At 41.4% G+C, this 16,047-nt stretch overlaps 1 protein-coding gene across 7 annotated transcripts in view; it reads left to right on the forward strand.

Moving 5' to 3' along the window:
• Positions 1-16,047, forward strand: part of PDXDC1 (pyridoxal dependent decarboxylase domain containing 1) — a 51,895-nt gene that overhangs the window by 19,251 nt on the left and 16,597 nt on the right. For all 7 annotated transcript variants that reach the window (XM_082715010.1, XM_082715007.1, XM_082715006.1 and 4 more), the window contains exons 5-12: positions 1,627-1,773; positions 3,083-3,272; positions 6,310-6,378; positions 7,618-7,696; positions 9,981-10,065; positions 10,961-11,009; positions 11,305-11,406; positions 12,219-12,344. In XM_082715010.1, coding sequence (XP_082571136.1) covers positions 1,627-1,773; positions 3,083-3,272; positions 6,310-6,378; positions 7,618-7,696; positions 9,981-10,065; positions 10,961-11,009; positions 11,305-11,406; positions 12,219-12,344 — 847 coding nt within the window. The remainder of the gene's footprint in view (positions 1-1,626; positions 1,774-3,082; positions 3,273-6,309; positions 6,379-7,617; positions 7,697-9,980; positions 10,066-10,960; positions 11,010-11,304; positions 11,407-12,218; positions 12,345-16,047) is intronic.

Here is a 16,047-nt window from a genome sequence, read left to right on the forward strand (position 1 = left end):
CACAAAAGGAAGGCGCTCACTCAGACTCCATCCTGTAGTTTCTCTGGCATCAAGTCGTAGAGAGGGGCTGGCACAGAGACCAGAGAACACTGCTGAGGGCTTTCTGCCGCGGCTGGCTTCTGCTTCATGCTTCCGCTGCGGACCGCTGAGAACTGCCGCAGCTGAATCTGTTGGTGGCAGGCCCCGCTGTCTGTGAATCATCCATTTATTTTTATTCATCTAACTTAGCTATTTATTTAGTTTCATAGTTAGTTGTTTTAAATTTAATTTGGGGGGAGATAAGTAATGGCATTCTCCTTTTTCAAATTTCAAACAATAAAAAAGGCAGTTTTCGGTCAGTGATACGATGGCATGTGTTACCTGAACCCAAAATTGATGTGAATTCCAAAATTACAGAGGCCTTGGATGAAAAGGGGAATTTCCTTCATACTTTTCCCCTCCCCCTCATGCTTGTTCTCGTGTGTTCTCCAGAGATATGTGTACATAAGCAAGTCCCCGTTCCCTCCACTCTGTAAATACTGTATGTTGTTCTGCACGTTGCTGTTTTCATTTATGTCCTGGCGTTCATTATTTATTGGTATACAAAGAGCTTTTACCTGTAAGAGCTGGTTAGTTTTCCTTTTGATGAATGAACCATATTTTATTTAACTGGTCTCCTGTTCATGTTTACTGTCGCAAGCATTGCGGCTGCCAGTAACTGTACGTGCGTCATTTATCATACAAATGAGGGCTTCTGGGGATCGAAGTCCTAAAGTGGTATTTCTAGGCCAGGTAGTTTGTATATTTGTAATTTTGATAGATACTGCCAAATTTCCTGTGGAATTATGCCAGTTTGTAGGCCCACCAGCAGTGCATGAGAATGTCTCTCTGCCCACACCTTGCCTATGAGGCTCTTAGCAGACCTAAGGACGGTTGCCAGTCCGCAAGGTGAGCAGTGATATGTCGGCGTAATTTTAGTTCACATTTTCCTTATGAGTCAGGTTTGGTTTCTTTTTATGTATTTTTTAAGGCCCATTTATATTTCCTTTTTTATGAAATATATCCTTTGCTCAGTATCCTGTCCAATTTTTTTGTCTTATTCTTACCGATTTATACTTTTTATAAGGGAAATTAGTACTTCCATTTTAATTATGCATAAAATGCTACGTGGTTCTCCTTGAATTGGCTGTATTGTTATAAACAGCCCACAGACAGTGTGTATGTGGGGAAATTGATCTTCATCTAATGATTCTTTGAGAAAATTTTCTGCACATTGTATCTCAGTATTATGCTCTGTAGTTCTTACGGCTGACATGTAATTAAAAATAAATGGGGACAGAAAATTATTCACAGTTTGTATATTTAGCAGATACTCGATAAAAAGGATAGATATCTCCTAGGATTTGAATTTTTTAAATCTTTTTGTTCCCCAGATTATCAGTACTTTATATATATGAATTTCCTAAATTTATCTGAATATTTGACTTCTAGGCCATTAAGTGGATCTCAAGTCTGACAGATTTCTGTGAAAACCCTGTGTCTCTAGGTTTTGTTTTATTCATATTTTAAATAAATAAATTTTTTAAATTTAAAAAAATAAAAATTTTAAATAAATACTCTTTTAATATGATTCATTTTGATTAATAGAATCCAGAATATTGGAGAACAAGGTCATATAGCTTTGCTGGGGCATAGTCTGGGAGCTTATATTTCGACCCTGGACAAAGAGAAGCTTAGAAAACTTACGACCAGGATACTTTCAGACACTACATTATGGCTATGCAGAATTTTCAGGTAAGGACACACATGAATTAGGTACAGACTTTTTTTTGGAGCTGTGCTACTTAAGTTCATGTCTGTTTTTTCCCTTTCCTCTTGAAGGGTTTCTTAATCTCTGAATGTCTCAGTTTTATTAAATGGGGATAACATTAATATTTATGTCATGGTATTGTTACGAGGATTAAATGAGCGAAGGAATGAGCATATGTCAAGAGCCAAGAACATATGCACATATAGTTTGGATAATGTCAGAGTTGTTATTTTTAGGATTCCTGCTTGGCATATGTTGATAGAAGATAGAGTAGGAAAAATGCTTCAAGTATTTTTAATCAAAATACTAGCTTGGGCTTTAGTAGAAGGGAAATGCTGCCATAAGGAATTTGAGTGTGTGTTATGAGATGGAAATTTGCTTTATGCTCTGATACTGTTGGCATTATTAAGGAATTATAGCAGGTGAGGAGTCAGTAGAAGACACAGTGGTATTTTTGTGTTTATGCTGTTACTTATAAAAAAAAGAGATGTTTGCCTAACCCTGTAAGATTTAACGTGAGAGACACACTTTCAGATGTTGGGAAAGAGCTTGGCCTGATGAGAATATAAACGGTATTGGTAACTGTATTGCAAAGAAGAAATTTTCTTCTATTCTAGTAATAGTCTACCACCTGTAATTGAAATTCTCTCTCCTTCTCTAGAAAGCAGACTGAGAAGAGTAATTGGCCCCAGGCAGATAATAGCAAAAGCAAAAGTTGGGTTGCCTAGCATTTTTGACAATTTTATTTACTTTGGATGTTTTAGGGCTAAAACTGCTAAGAAGTTTGAGTGTGTTATTTATGCTGGCCTTCTTGTAGAATAAGCCAACCCTTCAGCCTTTTTACATCATAGTCGCTGCTCTGTGTGGAGTTGAGTACAGATGAAGAATCCTTGCCTCTGGTCTGAGGCATAAACAAAGATTTATGTATTTGAAAGAGTAAGCGAGCAGAGGGAGGGACAGAGGGAGAGGGTGACAAGCAGACTCCTTGCTTGAGCAGGGAGCTCCTCTCAGGGCTCAGTCTCAGGACCTTGAGGTCACGACCTGAGCCAAAATCAAGAGTTGGAGGCTCAACTGACTGAGCCGTCCAGGCGCTCTTCCTCTGTTCCTTGTAGCCTCCAGCTGTAAGGTATGGTCAGCCATCTATGATGCAGGTGACCCCTACCTCCCTCTGACCATTCTAAGTGACAGTTTCTAGGTTAAAAAGGAATTATTTCCAGGATTATAAGACTAGGATTGTAAAATGTGAGTTACCCAACGATAAGACCATATTGATATATGGCTGTCTCTTAACAGGTATGAAAATGGCTGCGCCTATTTCCATGAAGAAGAAAGAGAAGGACTTGCAAAGATCTGCAGGCTTGCTATTCATTCTCGTTATGAAGACTTCGTAGTGGATGGTTTCAATGTGTTATATAATAAAAAACCTGTCATATATCTTAGCGCTGCTGCTAGGCCTGGCCTGGGCCAGTACCTTTGTAATCAGGTAAGGTGGTATACGGTGGGTATTTTAAAGCATTTGTGTTTTGTTCTGTCCTAAAACTTTATAGTATGTAATACACCCATTTCTTTAGCTCCAGTTTCAAAAGGAAAGAAACATATATGCTTGTTTTGTCATTGTCAGTAAATATATTAAAGTATACTAATGAATTTTCGGATATATATGTGTCTTTGTGTGGAAAAAAATACATATATATATATATATTTGAGAGAGAGCACACGCACATGCAAGTGGTGGGAAAGGGAAGAGGGAGAGAGAGAATCTTAAGTGGGCTCCATACTCAGCGTGGAGCCTGACGTGGGGCTCAGTCTCACAACCCTGAGATCATGACTGGAGCTGAAATCAGGAGGTGGACACTTACCCAACTGAGCCTCCCAGGTGTGGGGGGGGTGTGTGTGTTTAGTTGCACAGAGGCAACCACAGTCAACATGGTTTTTTGCAGAGTTTTTACACAGTTATGTGTTTTTATGTAGTTATGTCTGGCTTTTTTCATTTAGTGTTATAACCGGTACATACGCTGTTTGAACAGTTCTTCCAACTACAGTTTATTTTTAATATCTTCATAATATTCCTTTAAGTGGCTGTATGGTATTTTAAACAGTTTCCCTTTTGGGCAATTAAAGTGTTCACCTTCTTTTATTTTATCTGACCATTTTCAGGTAACGCTTTTTTCATAGGATTATTATGGACATCTTTGTGTACATAACTTCTTCTATATTAAGGAAATATTTTCTGTATTGTTTAAATAGATTTTCAGAATCTATCTAGAATTGCTAGATCAAAGAGCATTACCATTTTTTAATTTCATGGTACATATAGCCCGATTAGGTGGGCTATAAAAAAATGTTCAGCCTCTTTGCCAAGATTGTTTTAAGGCAAAGCCCATAGGATTAGAGGGTTTGTCTTTTGTAAGATGGAGGAGTCCTGGGGAGATATATGGGGAGAAACTCAGGGACTTAAGTTGATTATGATCTGTGGACATTGGTGGCAAGAAATTATGTCATTTGTTTTTCTTCCAGATTTTATTTGTTTATAAGCAAGAGCAGGGAGAGGAGCAGAGGGAGAGGGACAACGGACTCTGCACTGAGCACAGAGCCCGACATGGGCTGAGATCATGACCCAAGCCGAAACCAAGAGTCAGATACTTAACCAGCTGAGCCACCAGGCGCCCCTTATGTCCTCTTCTGCGTGTGTCCAGAAAGAGCAGATTTATAATATCCTTACAGAAACCTGGAACACATTACTTCCCAACTACTACAGGCCAGGTTCTTATGGGCCCACAGTTGTCTTGGGTCAGCAAGACGGTTGGGACAATTGGGACAGTGACTCCAGTTGGAATTGGGACATTCCCAATGCTTAGGAACAGCAATCCAATTTTCAAAAGCTGTATGGGGGCACCGGTATACCGTCACAAGACCATGCAACTCTTAGTCTTGGGGTCATGAGTTCAAGCCCCACACTGGTATAGAGCTTACTTGAAAAAAAAAAAATGTATAAAGGTATTTTGTTAAGTCAGGAAGATGGCAGAATAGTATATATACAGTGGTCATATTCATGTTTTTTAAAGTGTTTATGTGTGGGGTGCCTGGCTGGCTCAGTCAGTGGAACATGTGACTCTTGATCTCGGGGTCATGAGTGTAGGCCCCACATTGGGTTGGGCACAGAGCTTGCTTTAAAGAAAGAAAGTGTACATGTGCATGTTTTTCATATCAAAAAATATATTAAAAAATTTTTTTTAAAGATTTTATTTATTTATTTGACAGAGATCACAAGTAGGCAGAGAGGCAGGCAGAGAGAGAGGGAGGAAGTAGGTTCCCCACTGAGCAGAGAGCCTGAGGCAGGGCTCGATCCCAGGACCCTGAGACCATGACCTGAGCCAAAGACAAGGCTTTAACCCACTGAGCCACCCAGGTACCCCTCAAAAAATATTTTTATAAATACTTAGAAATTATTTAGAAGGTTTTATCCTAATTTGTTAACAGTAGTGGCTTGATGGCTTAGGGGTGGGAGGGGATATTCACTTTAAACTTCTATATTTTTTTGTGTGTGTTTGACTTGGGCTTCATTTACATAATTTAAAAGAAAATCCGCTAAGGGGGAGAAAGTGTGCTCATTAAATTTTTGGTCTCGAAATGGTTCTACCAAGTCTTAGTTACACAGGACAATATGCTGCCACTGTTTAAAAATTTCTTAAACTATAAACTCCTCAAGGATTGGGAAGCTAAAAATAAAGAATATAAAATTTATTTGACAATTACTATCTCCATTCATAGCACTGACTGTGTTTCTTTTAAGAAATGTACATCTGCTGATCCATTTATTGCTGTTTTAGGAGTGGGTGGATCCGTAAATGAGATCCTGTTCTTTGGATGCCTTTTGCTGGTGTTATTTGTCACTAATGCTTGGAGGAAGGATCCTAAATTATCTCCCAAAATGCTTAGAGCTTGGTTGTTTCTTGGTTTGGATGTGTTTTTATTTTTTGGTATATTCTGGAATATAACAAAGATAGTTACCCATTTAGAACACAAGTTGATAGTTACTCATTTTGTTGACACAGGATATTACATTGTCTGTATCTTCTTACAAGAATCTCTGCGCCTGGGTAGCTCAGCTGGTTAAGCCTCTGCCTTCAGCTGAGGTCATGATCCCGGGGTCCTGGGATAGAGCCCCACATCGGGGTCCTGGCTCAGCCAGGAGCCTGCTTCTCTCTTTCTCCCTCTCCCCCTCCCCTGCTTGTGCTCTCTCACAAGTGTGCACTCTCTCAAATAAAATAAAATAAATAAATAAAATAAATAAAATCTTAAAAAAAAAAAAAAAGAATTTCTGCTCCTGGAAATTCACTCTTTTTTTAAACTTGACTCTCTAGATGTACTTCAGCATCTGTTCATAATATTAAGAGTTTTTAAGGAGAGATACTGTTTAAAAAGGGTAATTTTGAGTTTCTTAGAGCCACATTCTTTAGGGGGCATAAGTGAATGGTGGCAGAGCTCTTTCTTACGAAATGGTGTGTTTCTTCTTGTAGCTCGGGTTGCCCTTCCCCTGCTTGTGTCGTGTGCCATGTAACACCATGTTTGGATCCCAGCATCAGATGGTGAGTTCTCTTTTTGGTTTGTAAAATAATACAGAATTGTTTTTGAAAGCTTGTCTTCCTTTCGACTGAATTCTGTTTGCTCGCCTCCAGATAATTATTGGCCTGTTCATTTATCACTTTTATCTTCCCACTGCATAGTACATGCTTCTGGGGTTGAATGTCCATGAAGGTTGGGTGATAGATAGATCAGGAACACCTGCCTCTTAAGGAATCTTTTCATTACTATATCACGTTCTCTAAGTAGTAATCTGGGAGTCCAATTAAGCACCAGAATTTCTTCTAAAGCTCATCCTTTGAAAGGTTATCATTGTTGTCTGGATTTGTAAATGGCAGATTTTGAAAATGAGGTTCTTTATTGTAATGTGGGGTTGGAGTTGGATTCTGCCTTTTTTCCTTAATTTTTAAAATTTTAAAATTTTAATTCAATTAATTAACATAGTGTATTATTAGTTTCAGTGGTGGAGGTCAGTGATTCATCAGTCTTACATAACACCCAGTGTGCATGACATCACGTGCCCTCCTTAATGCCCATCACCCAGCTACCGCGTCCCCCACTCCACTTCCCCTTTAGCAGCCTTCAGTTTGTTTCCTGTGATTAAGAGTCTCTTGCGGTTCGTTTCCCTCTCTGATTTCATCTTTTCTTTTTTTCCTTCCCTCCCACCCCCTATTCTGCTGATTTTTAGATGCCCAAGTGTTAAGCCTTTTCATACTGAAGCCAGAAACAAAAGGCATAGATTTTAGGGTTCCCTCTTTCTTTTTCCAAGATAGTTTGATCTTCTGGTTTGGATCCATCAATGAGTAATATTGGAAATAAATTTTTGGCTATTTGGGGGGATTGAGAGAATATATTCTCATAAGTATTTAAAATTAGGGAAATATTTGTCTTGTATATATGCAGTTTTTAACTTTGATCTCATTTAAGTGATTTTTGTACTTAGTCTTCAAGGTAAACTATTTGATTTTTGTCTCTGTGATCAGTGAAAATAGAAAAATGGTCAAGAATAAGAGTTGAGCCTGGGTGGTTCAGTTGGTTAAGCATTTGACTTTTGATCTCAGCTTAGGTCTTGATCTCAGGGTCATAGTGTGGAGCCTACTTTAAAAAAAAAAAAAAAAAGGATAAGAACTGATTTGCATGATTTATTTTGAGAGTCATCTGCTTCTTTTGAAAATTAGAATTTTTTATTGTATAGCTTTTTATGCAAGTTGCTTAATGTTTTTGTGGTTTGCCTTTTTATCTAGGATGTTGCCTTCCTGGAGAAACTGATTAAAGATGATATAGAACGAGGAAAACTGCCCCTGTTGCTTGTAGCAAATGCTGGTGGGTATTATGAACTCAATCTACCATTTCAGATATGGGAAAAAGACTAGGTGCTTAGCCTTAAAAACAAAAAGTCTAAAGTAATGTTTGTGCGCCACATAGTTAAGGTAGTTTGTATCAGCACCGTGGTGAGAATTACAGTACTACACTGGGCTCCTTTTATTCCCTTTAATTGTGGGTTTGTTTGGGGAGTCAGTTTATTGGATGTGTGTCTGTTCTCATTTAGGTTGTAAGTACTTCTCTCTTTCGTGTGCTTCCTTTCTAAATTGAATTTTATTATTTTATTTACTTATTTATTTGACACAGAGAGAGGGAGATCACAAGCAGGCAGAGAGTGGGGCAGAGAGAGAGGGGGGAAGCAGGCTCCCTGCTGAGCAGAGAGCCCGATGCGGGGCTTGATCCCAAGACCCTGAGATCAGGACCCAAGCCGAAGGCAGAGGCTTAACCCTCTGAGCCACCCAGGCGCCCCTCTAAATTGAATTTTAAAATGTCATCCTTAAATGTCCACCTTGAACATGGCAGTTCAACCACCCCTTTCTGTTCTGCTTCCCTCATCGTATTTAGCATTGTACTTGATGCTCTAGACAGTGTGTAAGGCAAGAAAAAAACGATGTGACACACGTACTAGAAAAAACCAGCTGTCTTTGCTTGCAGATGGCATGATTATATAGACAGAAAGTCGTAAGGAAACTACAGAAAAGCCATTGGCTTTTCTGCAAATTTTCTGCAAATTTCTGAAAATAAGCAAATTGATCAGGGTTGCAGGATTTCTGTATACCAGCAACAAACCATTGAAATTCAATTAAAAATGCCATTCATAATAGCATCAAAAAAATGAAAACTTAATGGATAAATGTAATAAAATATATGCAAGATTTGTACAGTGAAAACTATAAATGTTCCTGAGAGAAATTCAAGAATGATACAGCATATGCATCTGTGGAAAGACTCAATATTATGAAGTCTTAATTTGCCAAATTAATCTGTAGATTCTACAAAATTTCAGCAGGCTTCAATTTCTTCCAGAAGTTGATAAGCCAATTCTAAAATTTATGTGGAAATACAGAGGATTTGAGGATAGCCAAAATAATTTTGAAAAAGAACAAAATTCAAAGACTCAGGCTATAGACTTTAGACTTAGTATAAAGCCACAGATAATCAAGACAGTGTGGGATTAATTGAAGACAATAGAGTTTAGAAATAGACTCACATGTACAGGGTCACTTGATGTGTTACAAAGATGCCAAGGTATTTCAAAGAAAGAAAGGTAGGTCTTTTCCACCAGTGATTTTGGGACAAGGAGATATGCACATGGGGGGAAAAAAAACCTGAACCTTTTGCTTACCTCATTCTGTATACAAAAATCAGTTAGAAATGGTTTATAGACCTAAATCCTGCAAAAGAACCACTTGCAGTGGTTGTGTTTGTTGAGGCAGTTGGTGAGGGTTTGCAATCTAATAAGGTGGGATGCTGGTAACTGGAAGTTTGGGACAGTCAGGAGAAAGCACGGAGTCCTGTTTTACTCACGCTCCGGGAAGAGGGACCCGCCCATCCAGCCTGCAGTGTAACGGACTTAACCAGGGCACAGGGTAAAGCGCTCAGTATGTTTCAGCTGACTTTAGAGTGCATGGTCTATTTTAAAACAAAGAACCTCTCGTATTGAGTTAAAAAAAAACAACCCGCAAATTTATTTACATTTATAATAGACACACCTACATAAAAATAATCCAGAAAGTGACAAAAAGCAAGCGTGAAAACGGGTATCTTGGGCACATAGTGACAGAACGAAAGTACTGCAGGCCTGTTAGTGTGAGATAAGGTAGACTCCACACTAATTACAGTGCATGTAATCCACTGAGACACAGCAGTTACGAATGCTGATGAGCATAACGGAAATAGATAAAGGAAAACCTTGGGAAAAATTGATAAAATACAAGCATAAATGGACAAACCCACTATCTTAGTGAGAGATTTGAATACCTCTCTCCTGAAAGAACATCAAGTAGGTAGGGGGAAAAAAAAGCTTTAATAAAGAGGTTTTAAATAACAGTATTAACAAGCTTGCTTCTATAGATACAGACAGTGGAGACTACGCACACGTCGGAATTTGAATAACCAACTTGTAAAAGTTGACTTTAAGCCAGTTCACATAGCTAATCTCAATGAAATGGATGTAATGTTACTTTCTTCCGAGAGATAATGTATTTCAAAGCTTCTGTCATGCTCTAAAGACTCAGAAAGTACGTGTTCCTTTTAGTATCCTTTTTTGTGTCTTTTGTCCTAGGAACTGCAGCAGTAGGGCACACGGACAAGATTGGACGTTTAAAAGAACTCTGTGAGCAGTATGGCATGTGGCTTCACGTGGAGGGGTGAGTGGAGGCTCTCTGGTGGGCCTGTGCGCAGTGCTCATCGGGGCGGGCGTCCAGGCTCTTAACTTTGTTGTTAACGTTTATCTTTAAGGGCTCTTTGGGTTCAGTAGTAAAAGTAACAAAATAACCCAGAGTGGCGTGAGCGAGAAGAGATTGTATCGGTTTACATAACTAAAAAGGTGGTGTTAGGATTATTTTGGGCGCAGCATCAGCCAGGGCTCGGCATCTTCCTCCCCCCACCCTCTGCCCCGGTCACTGGGCCTCATTTCCTCTCTGGTGCCTCCTATAGAGACTTTGCGATGTTGGTGCAAAGTAGTTGCAGTGGCCGCAGCTTGCTCTCCAGGTTTTCGTCCTGAGGGTCAGAAGTCCCAGCAAAAGTCTCCTACTGAGTCCCTCACCGTGGCCAGGGAAAGGTACCACTTCCATCATGTCGGTGATATGCTCGCCCGTGGAGCAGGTGGCAGTGTCTCCACCCAGAGCTGTGGTCTGATGGAGGAGGTGGGGGTGCTTTCCCAGAGTGGCTTAGGGGAGGATAATGGGCAGCTACAGGAGACCAGCCCCGGCACACCATATGGGCTGGGTTATTTTGTCACTCTGGGAAAGCACTGATGACTGGAAAATAATAGGTTTGAAAGATAAAAAATAAGACAGCCATTACGTTGCATCAGCAGGTGACATCCCCTGAAACACATTTGATTAAAGTGCATTTTCAAGGTTTTGCTGAAATTTGTATATACTGCATTTTCTGGTGATATGTTTATAACCTCACTGAAAGACATTTTAATGTCAGTTTAATGTCAGTTTAATGTCACAGCCTTTTTTTTTTTTTTAAGTATAAACTCAGTGAATAAGCAGCAATAAATAATTTGTGGTTTTTTTTTTTTTTTTCTTCCAGTGTGAATCTGGCAACCTTGGCTCTAGGTTATGTCTCCTCATCAGTGCTGGTATGTGACTGATTTAATAATATTGTGTTTTTAAGAAGGATTTAAAATCACTTAATCCCCAGGGCGCCTGGGTGGCTCAGTTGGTTAAGCATCCAACTCTTGATTTTGGCTCCCGTCTTGATCTCAAGGTCGTGGGTTCAAGCCTTGTGTTGGGCTCTGTGCTGGGCATGGAGCCTACTTAAACACAACAACAACAATCCCTGATGGCTTTTCATGTTTTTTAATGAATGGAGGAGGGCCTTGGGTTTAATGGATTCTGACAGTCTGTAGCAAAAAGTTGTTTTCTCTTTGGTAGGCTGCGACCAAATGTGACAGCATGACATTGACTCCAGGTCCATGGCTGGGCTTGCCAGCTGTCCCTGCGGTCACCCTTTATAAACACGACGACCCAGCCTTGGTAAGCTCACTCTCACTGGGAGGGACTGGGAAGTGGCTAATCACTCTGGAGTCTGGGAGCAAAACATGGAAAAAGTGAAAAATTTCCTTAATGCCAGTTCTGTGACTTTCTTTTTAATCAAAAAAATGTTTCTAACATAAATGAAACAGTACTGTGTATGTTTTTTTTTATTTATTCTCAGAGGCTCCCATGTGTATGAAGAACGTTTTATGACATTTTATGACTGTGTAATATTCTCTTACTTACCTCAATTTAATCATTCTCCTTTTGTCAACTTTGAGGATGTTTTCAAATTTTTGTTACTAAAATAATGAGCATCTTTCTGTACTTCAAATTATTTCCTTAGAAAAGGTTCCCAGAAGTGACCTATTAAAAGTCATTAAAGCTCTCTATCTCCATTGTCTAGAAAATTGTAGCGTATTTTTCCTAAGAAGTGGTTCTTAATAGCCGATCCCTCAGTGACAGGCCTATGCAAAATAAGTTTTGAGTGATTCTTACTAAAGCAGTTAATGTCTTGCTCAGTTGATAATGGTCCCCTGTTTGAGGATACTCAGAACAGCTTTGGCTCTGAGACGGGACCCATCTGGATTCTCATCCTGGCTTTGCTACATCTGAGCTGTGAACCCTTGAAAGCAAGTTCTCTGACTTGGGTTGTCTAGAATACTCCCCTCCTGGGGTCTTTAGGTGATCAGAGAAATAAGGCCAGCCAAGTGCCTGCTGTAGCATCTGACACCCACTAAGTGCAGAGGAAAATGGTGACTAATCTGTGTCTTCATTGGCTTTGATCACTAAAACCATATTGGCTTCTTTAGACTTTAGTTGCCGGTCTTACATCAAACAAGCCAGCCGACAAACTCCGTGCCCTGCCGCTGTGGCTGTCTTTACAGTACTTGGGGCTTGATGGGATTGTGGAGAGGATTAAGCACGCCTGCCAGCTGGTGAGTAGAAACCTCAAGTTTAAATGAGCCACCGATACTGTGGCACAAGCAGTGACAGAAAACGGCCCCGTTGCCTCCCCCTCCGTCCATGACCTTGTTGCCTGGATTTGGCTTCTCCTAAGGGACCGGAGAGCATGCGTACATTTCCTGTGCAAAGTTCTGGGAGGGACTGCAGGGGTGTCCCAGCAGTTGCATCCACAGAAATGAGTTCAGAGGATGAGAGGAGGAGTCACAAGATGAGAGCCAAGGATTGGAGAAGGAAGCACACGAGGGGGGTGGGGGGGTGCGGAAGGAGGCCGCTGACCAGCTGTCTCTGCGGGGGGCGGAGATACGGCTGCTACGGGTTGGTGATAGATGGGCTGCGTGGTTGTTTTAAGATTTTATTTATTTATTTGACAGATCACAAGTAGGCAGAGAGAGAGGGGGAAGTGGGCTCCCTGCTGAGCATCAGATGCAGGGCTCGATCCCAGGACCCTGAGATCATGACCTGAGCTGAACGCAGAGGCTTTAACCCACTAAGCCACCCAGGCGCCCCTGGGCTGTATATTTTTAATACCAGCTGGTTTGGGCTCCCAAATGGCAAGGCTCTGGGGACAGTTCTGTAATTTTCCTTCCTTCCGTGAGGTGTTCTCATTGTGAAGATGTAATTACGCTCTAGATAGCAAAGAAAGTCATGTTTATGGCGTTTGAGAGCTGCGTCTGGAAGCTTGACGTCGCCTGTTTGCTTACCTGGTAGACGGGTGATGTAATAAGAGATTGTAGGATTGAATGAGCTCAGACCTGTGAGGCTCTTTCAGTAGTGCTTGATTCCATGCAGACTGATTTAAAAATAAATCTTTGTTTTAAATGTGTTCTGTGGAATCAGTACTTCCTCACGTGTCATTTTTATAGTTTAGGGGAAACGAGTGTCTTCGCGTCCCTGTAGCAGCTGTTTTCGGGTTTGTTATGTCAGGATCGTTCATTCTCACACTCATTTCTGATGCAGCAGAAACACTGTAAATGAAGTAGTTTGATTTTTACATGAGATGATTTTGAGGTTTCTGTTCATTAGGTTTACAGGAGCACATTTTGGAAAAAATGTGGTCACTGGAGTCGGCTCATGTCTTGAGGTTTGGTTGTTCAGAAGGGAGAGGCCTTTATTGCCGTGGTAACTCGGGCACTGCAGGGAAGGTCGGGGCGTCAGGGGAGGGCTCCTCAACTCCCTCAGGCTTGCAGAGCACAGGAAAATAATGAGACGTCCGCTCCCAAGCTGTTGAGGTCACTGCGGCTCTGTCTTCCTGCAAGCAAGCGCTATAGGTGGTCCCAGGACCGCCGAGTGCCTCTGATGGCCTGTCGCTGACTCCCCGCTGCTCCGAGTGCGCGTGAGACTGTGGGGACACGTAGCACATGTGGTTATCTGTATGGTCATGCCTCTCCGGGTACCCTCCTCCTCCACTTCCTCCCATCATCATCGTCATCACCGTCCTCATCCTCCTCCTGGAAAGCAGCTACAGAGTGTTTACTCTGCGCGCAGCAGTGCGCGTGCGCGGTCTCATTCGAACGTCCCTAGACACGAAGGCCATGGGTAACGGCGTACTGGGTAGTTTTCGTGAGGGGTTTTCCAGTGTCTGATGCTCAGTAAGTAACTGCGGAATGAATGAACCCAACACCGTGAAGTATCTGCTCGTTGATCCCACATCAGTAACAAGACCTGGGGCGGAGATAGCAGTACAACGAGGAGGGGGTCATCACACAGGCGATGCACATGGTGTTCTAGAGGCTGTTTCCAGGTCCTGCCGTACAACCCTGTCAGGTAGCTACCCTCCTGGTTTTCTCATTGACGGACCCGAAGCACAGAGAGGCTGAACAAGGTGTCCAAGGTCATAGCTAGTAAGTGGCAGATGGAGTTGGGTGAGATTTTGAACTCAGGTGTGTGTATTGTAGACCTGTTCTCTGAACAGCGTTTCCTCGCTTATCTTGGCTCTTCTTCCCCAGTGTCCTGTTCTGTGTCTTGTGTGCCTTTGCACTTGTGTAGCTTTGTGGGGGGGGTTTTGAGCTCTAACTGGCATGTAACGTTTTATCAGTCTCCGGAGGACAGCCTAATGAACAGCATAACGAACCGGTGTTTGTGTATACTGGGAAGTGATCGCCACAGTTACAAGTCCAGTTAACACGTGTCACTATTCATTGTTACAGAATTGTCCTCTGTTGTGATTAGGACTTTCAAGATTTACTCTCCACGATTTGCAGATAAGCAGTATAGTTCAGAACCGTCGTTACCATGCCGAACATGACATCCCTGTGACTGACTTATTTTACAACTGGAAATTTGTATCTTTCAACCGCCTTTACCCATCTTTACCCTCCTACCCCCTGCCTCTGACACCCACCAGTCTGTTCTCTGTATTTATGAGCTTATAGGGTTTTTTTTGTTTTCGATACCCCATATAAGTGTTATCATACAGTATTTGTCTTTCTCTGTCTCACTTATTTCACTTAGCGTATTGTCCTGAAGGTCCATTCATGTTGTCACAAATGGCAAGATTTCATTCTTTTTTACGGTGAATAGAACTTCGTTGTGTGTGTATATTCTGCACTACCTCCTCTCTACTCACACATGCACGGATGGACACTCGGGTTGTTTCTGTATCTTGGCTGTCGTAAACAATGCTGCAGTGAACGGGGCGCAGTTTTCTTTTCAAATTGGAGGGTTTTGCTTTGTCTGGATAAATATTCTGAAGTGGAACTGCTGAATCATACGGTGGTTCTGTTTTTAAGTTTTTGAGGAACTTCCGTACAGTTTTCCGCAGGGGCTGTGCCAGTTTGCGTCCCGCCAGCAGTGCTCCAGGACTTGCCGCTTCCTCCACATTCTTGCCCACCTTTGTTGTATCTTTTCTCTTTGATACTGGCCGTTCTGACAGACAGCTTATTGTGGTTTCGACTTGCGTTTCCCTGACGAGGGGGATACTGAGCATCTGTTCGTGTACCTGTTGGCCGTCTGGGTGTTTTCTTCGGAGAAATCTCTATTCACATCTTCCCATTGTTCAATCGGATTTTGGTTTTTTCCCCTTGAGTTGTAGGACTTGTATATATTTTGAACATTAACTCCTTATTAAATAATTTATTGGCAAGTGTCTTCTCCCATTCAGTAGGCTGACTTTTCATTTTGGTGTTGGTTTCCTTTGCTGTGCAGAAGCTTTTCAGTTTGATACGGTTGTTCATTTTTGCACTTATTGACATGTACTGAGTAGGTTTTGAAAGAATGAATGACTTATGTTGCTAATATGAGAAATTCACTTGTGTCTAATAGAAAAAGCTTTTCTGGAAGCAATACATGTAACTTTCAACTGAAAGATGGGGGAACGTTTGCAGATGTTGAAAAGCAAGAATTGGCAGCCTAATTCAGGAGTCATTAACTGACAGATTTGCAGGCCTTCAAAGACCCTCCTGAAAACCAGTTCTTAATATGTTACATTTGGGGCTCCTGGGTGGCTAAGTGGGTTAAGCCTCTGCCTTTGGCTCAGGTCGTGATCTCAGGGTCCTGGGATCGAGCCCTACATAGGGCTCTCTGCTCAGCGGGGAGCCTGCTTCTTCCTCTCCCTCTGCCTGCCTCTCTGCCTGCTTGTGATCTTTCTCTCTGTGTGGAGTAAATAAGTAAAATCTTTAAAAAAAAATAAAAGTTATGTTTATCTACTGAAATTACAATAAGTAATTATTAAATACA

This window comes from Mustela nivalis (assembly GCF_964662115.1).
Source record: "Mustela nivalis genome assembly, chromosome: 19".
NCBI lineage: Eukaryota > Metazoa > Chordata > Mammalia > Carnivora > Mustelidae > Mustela > Mustela nivalis.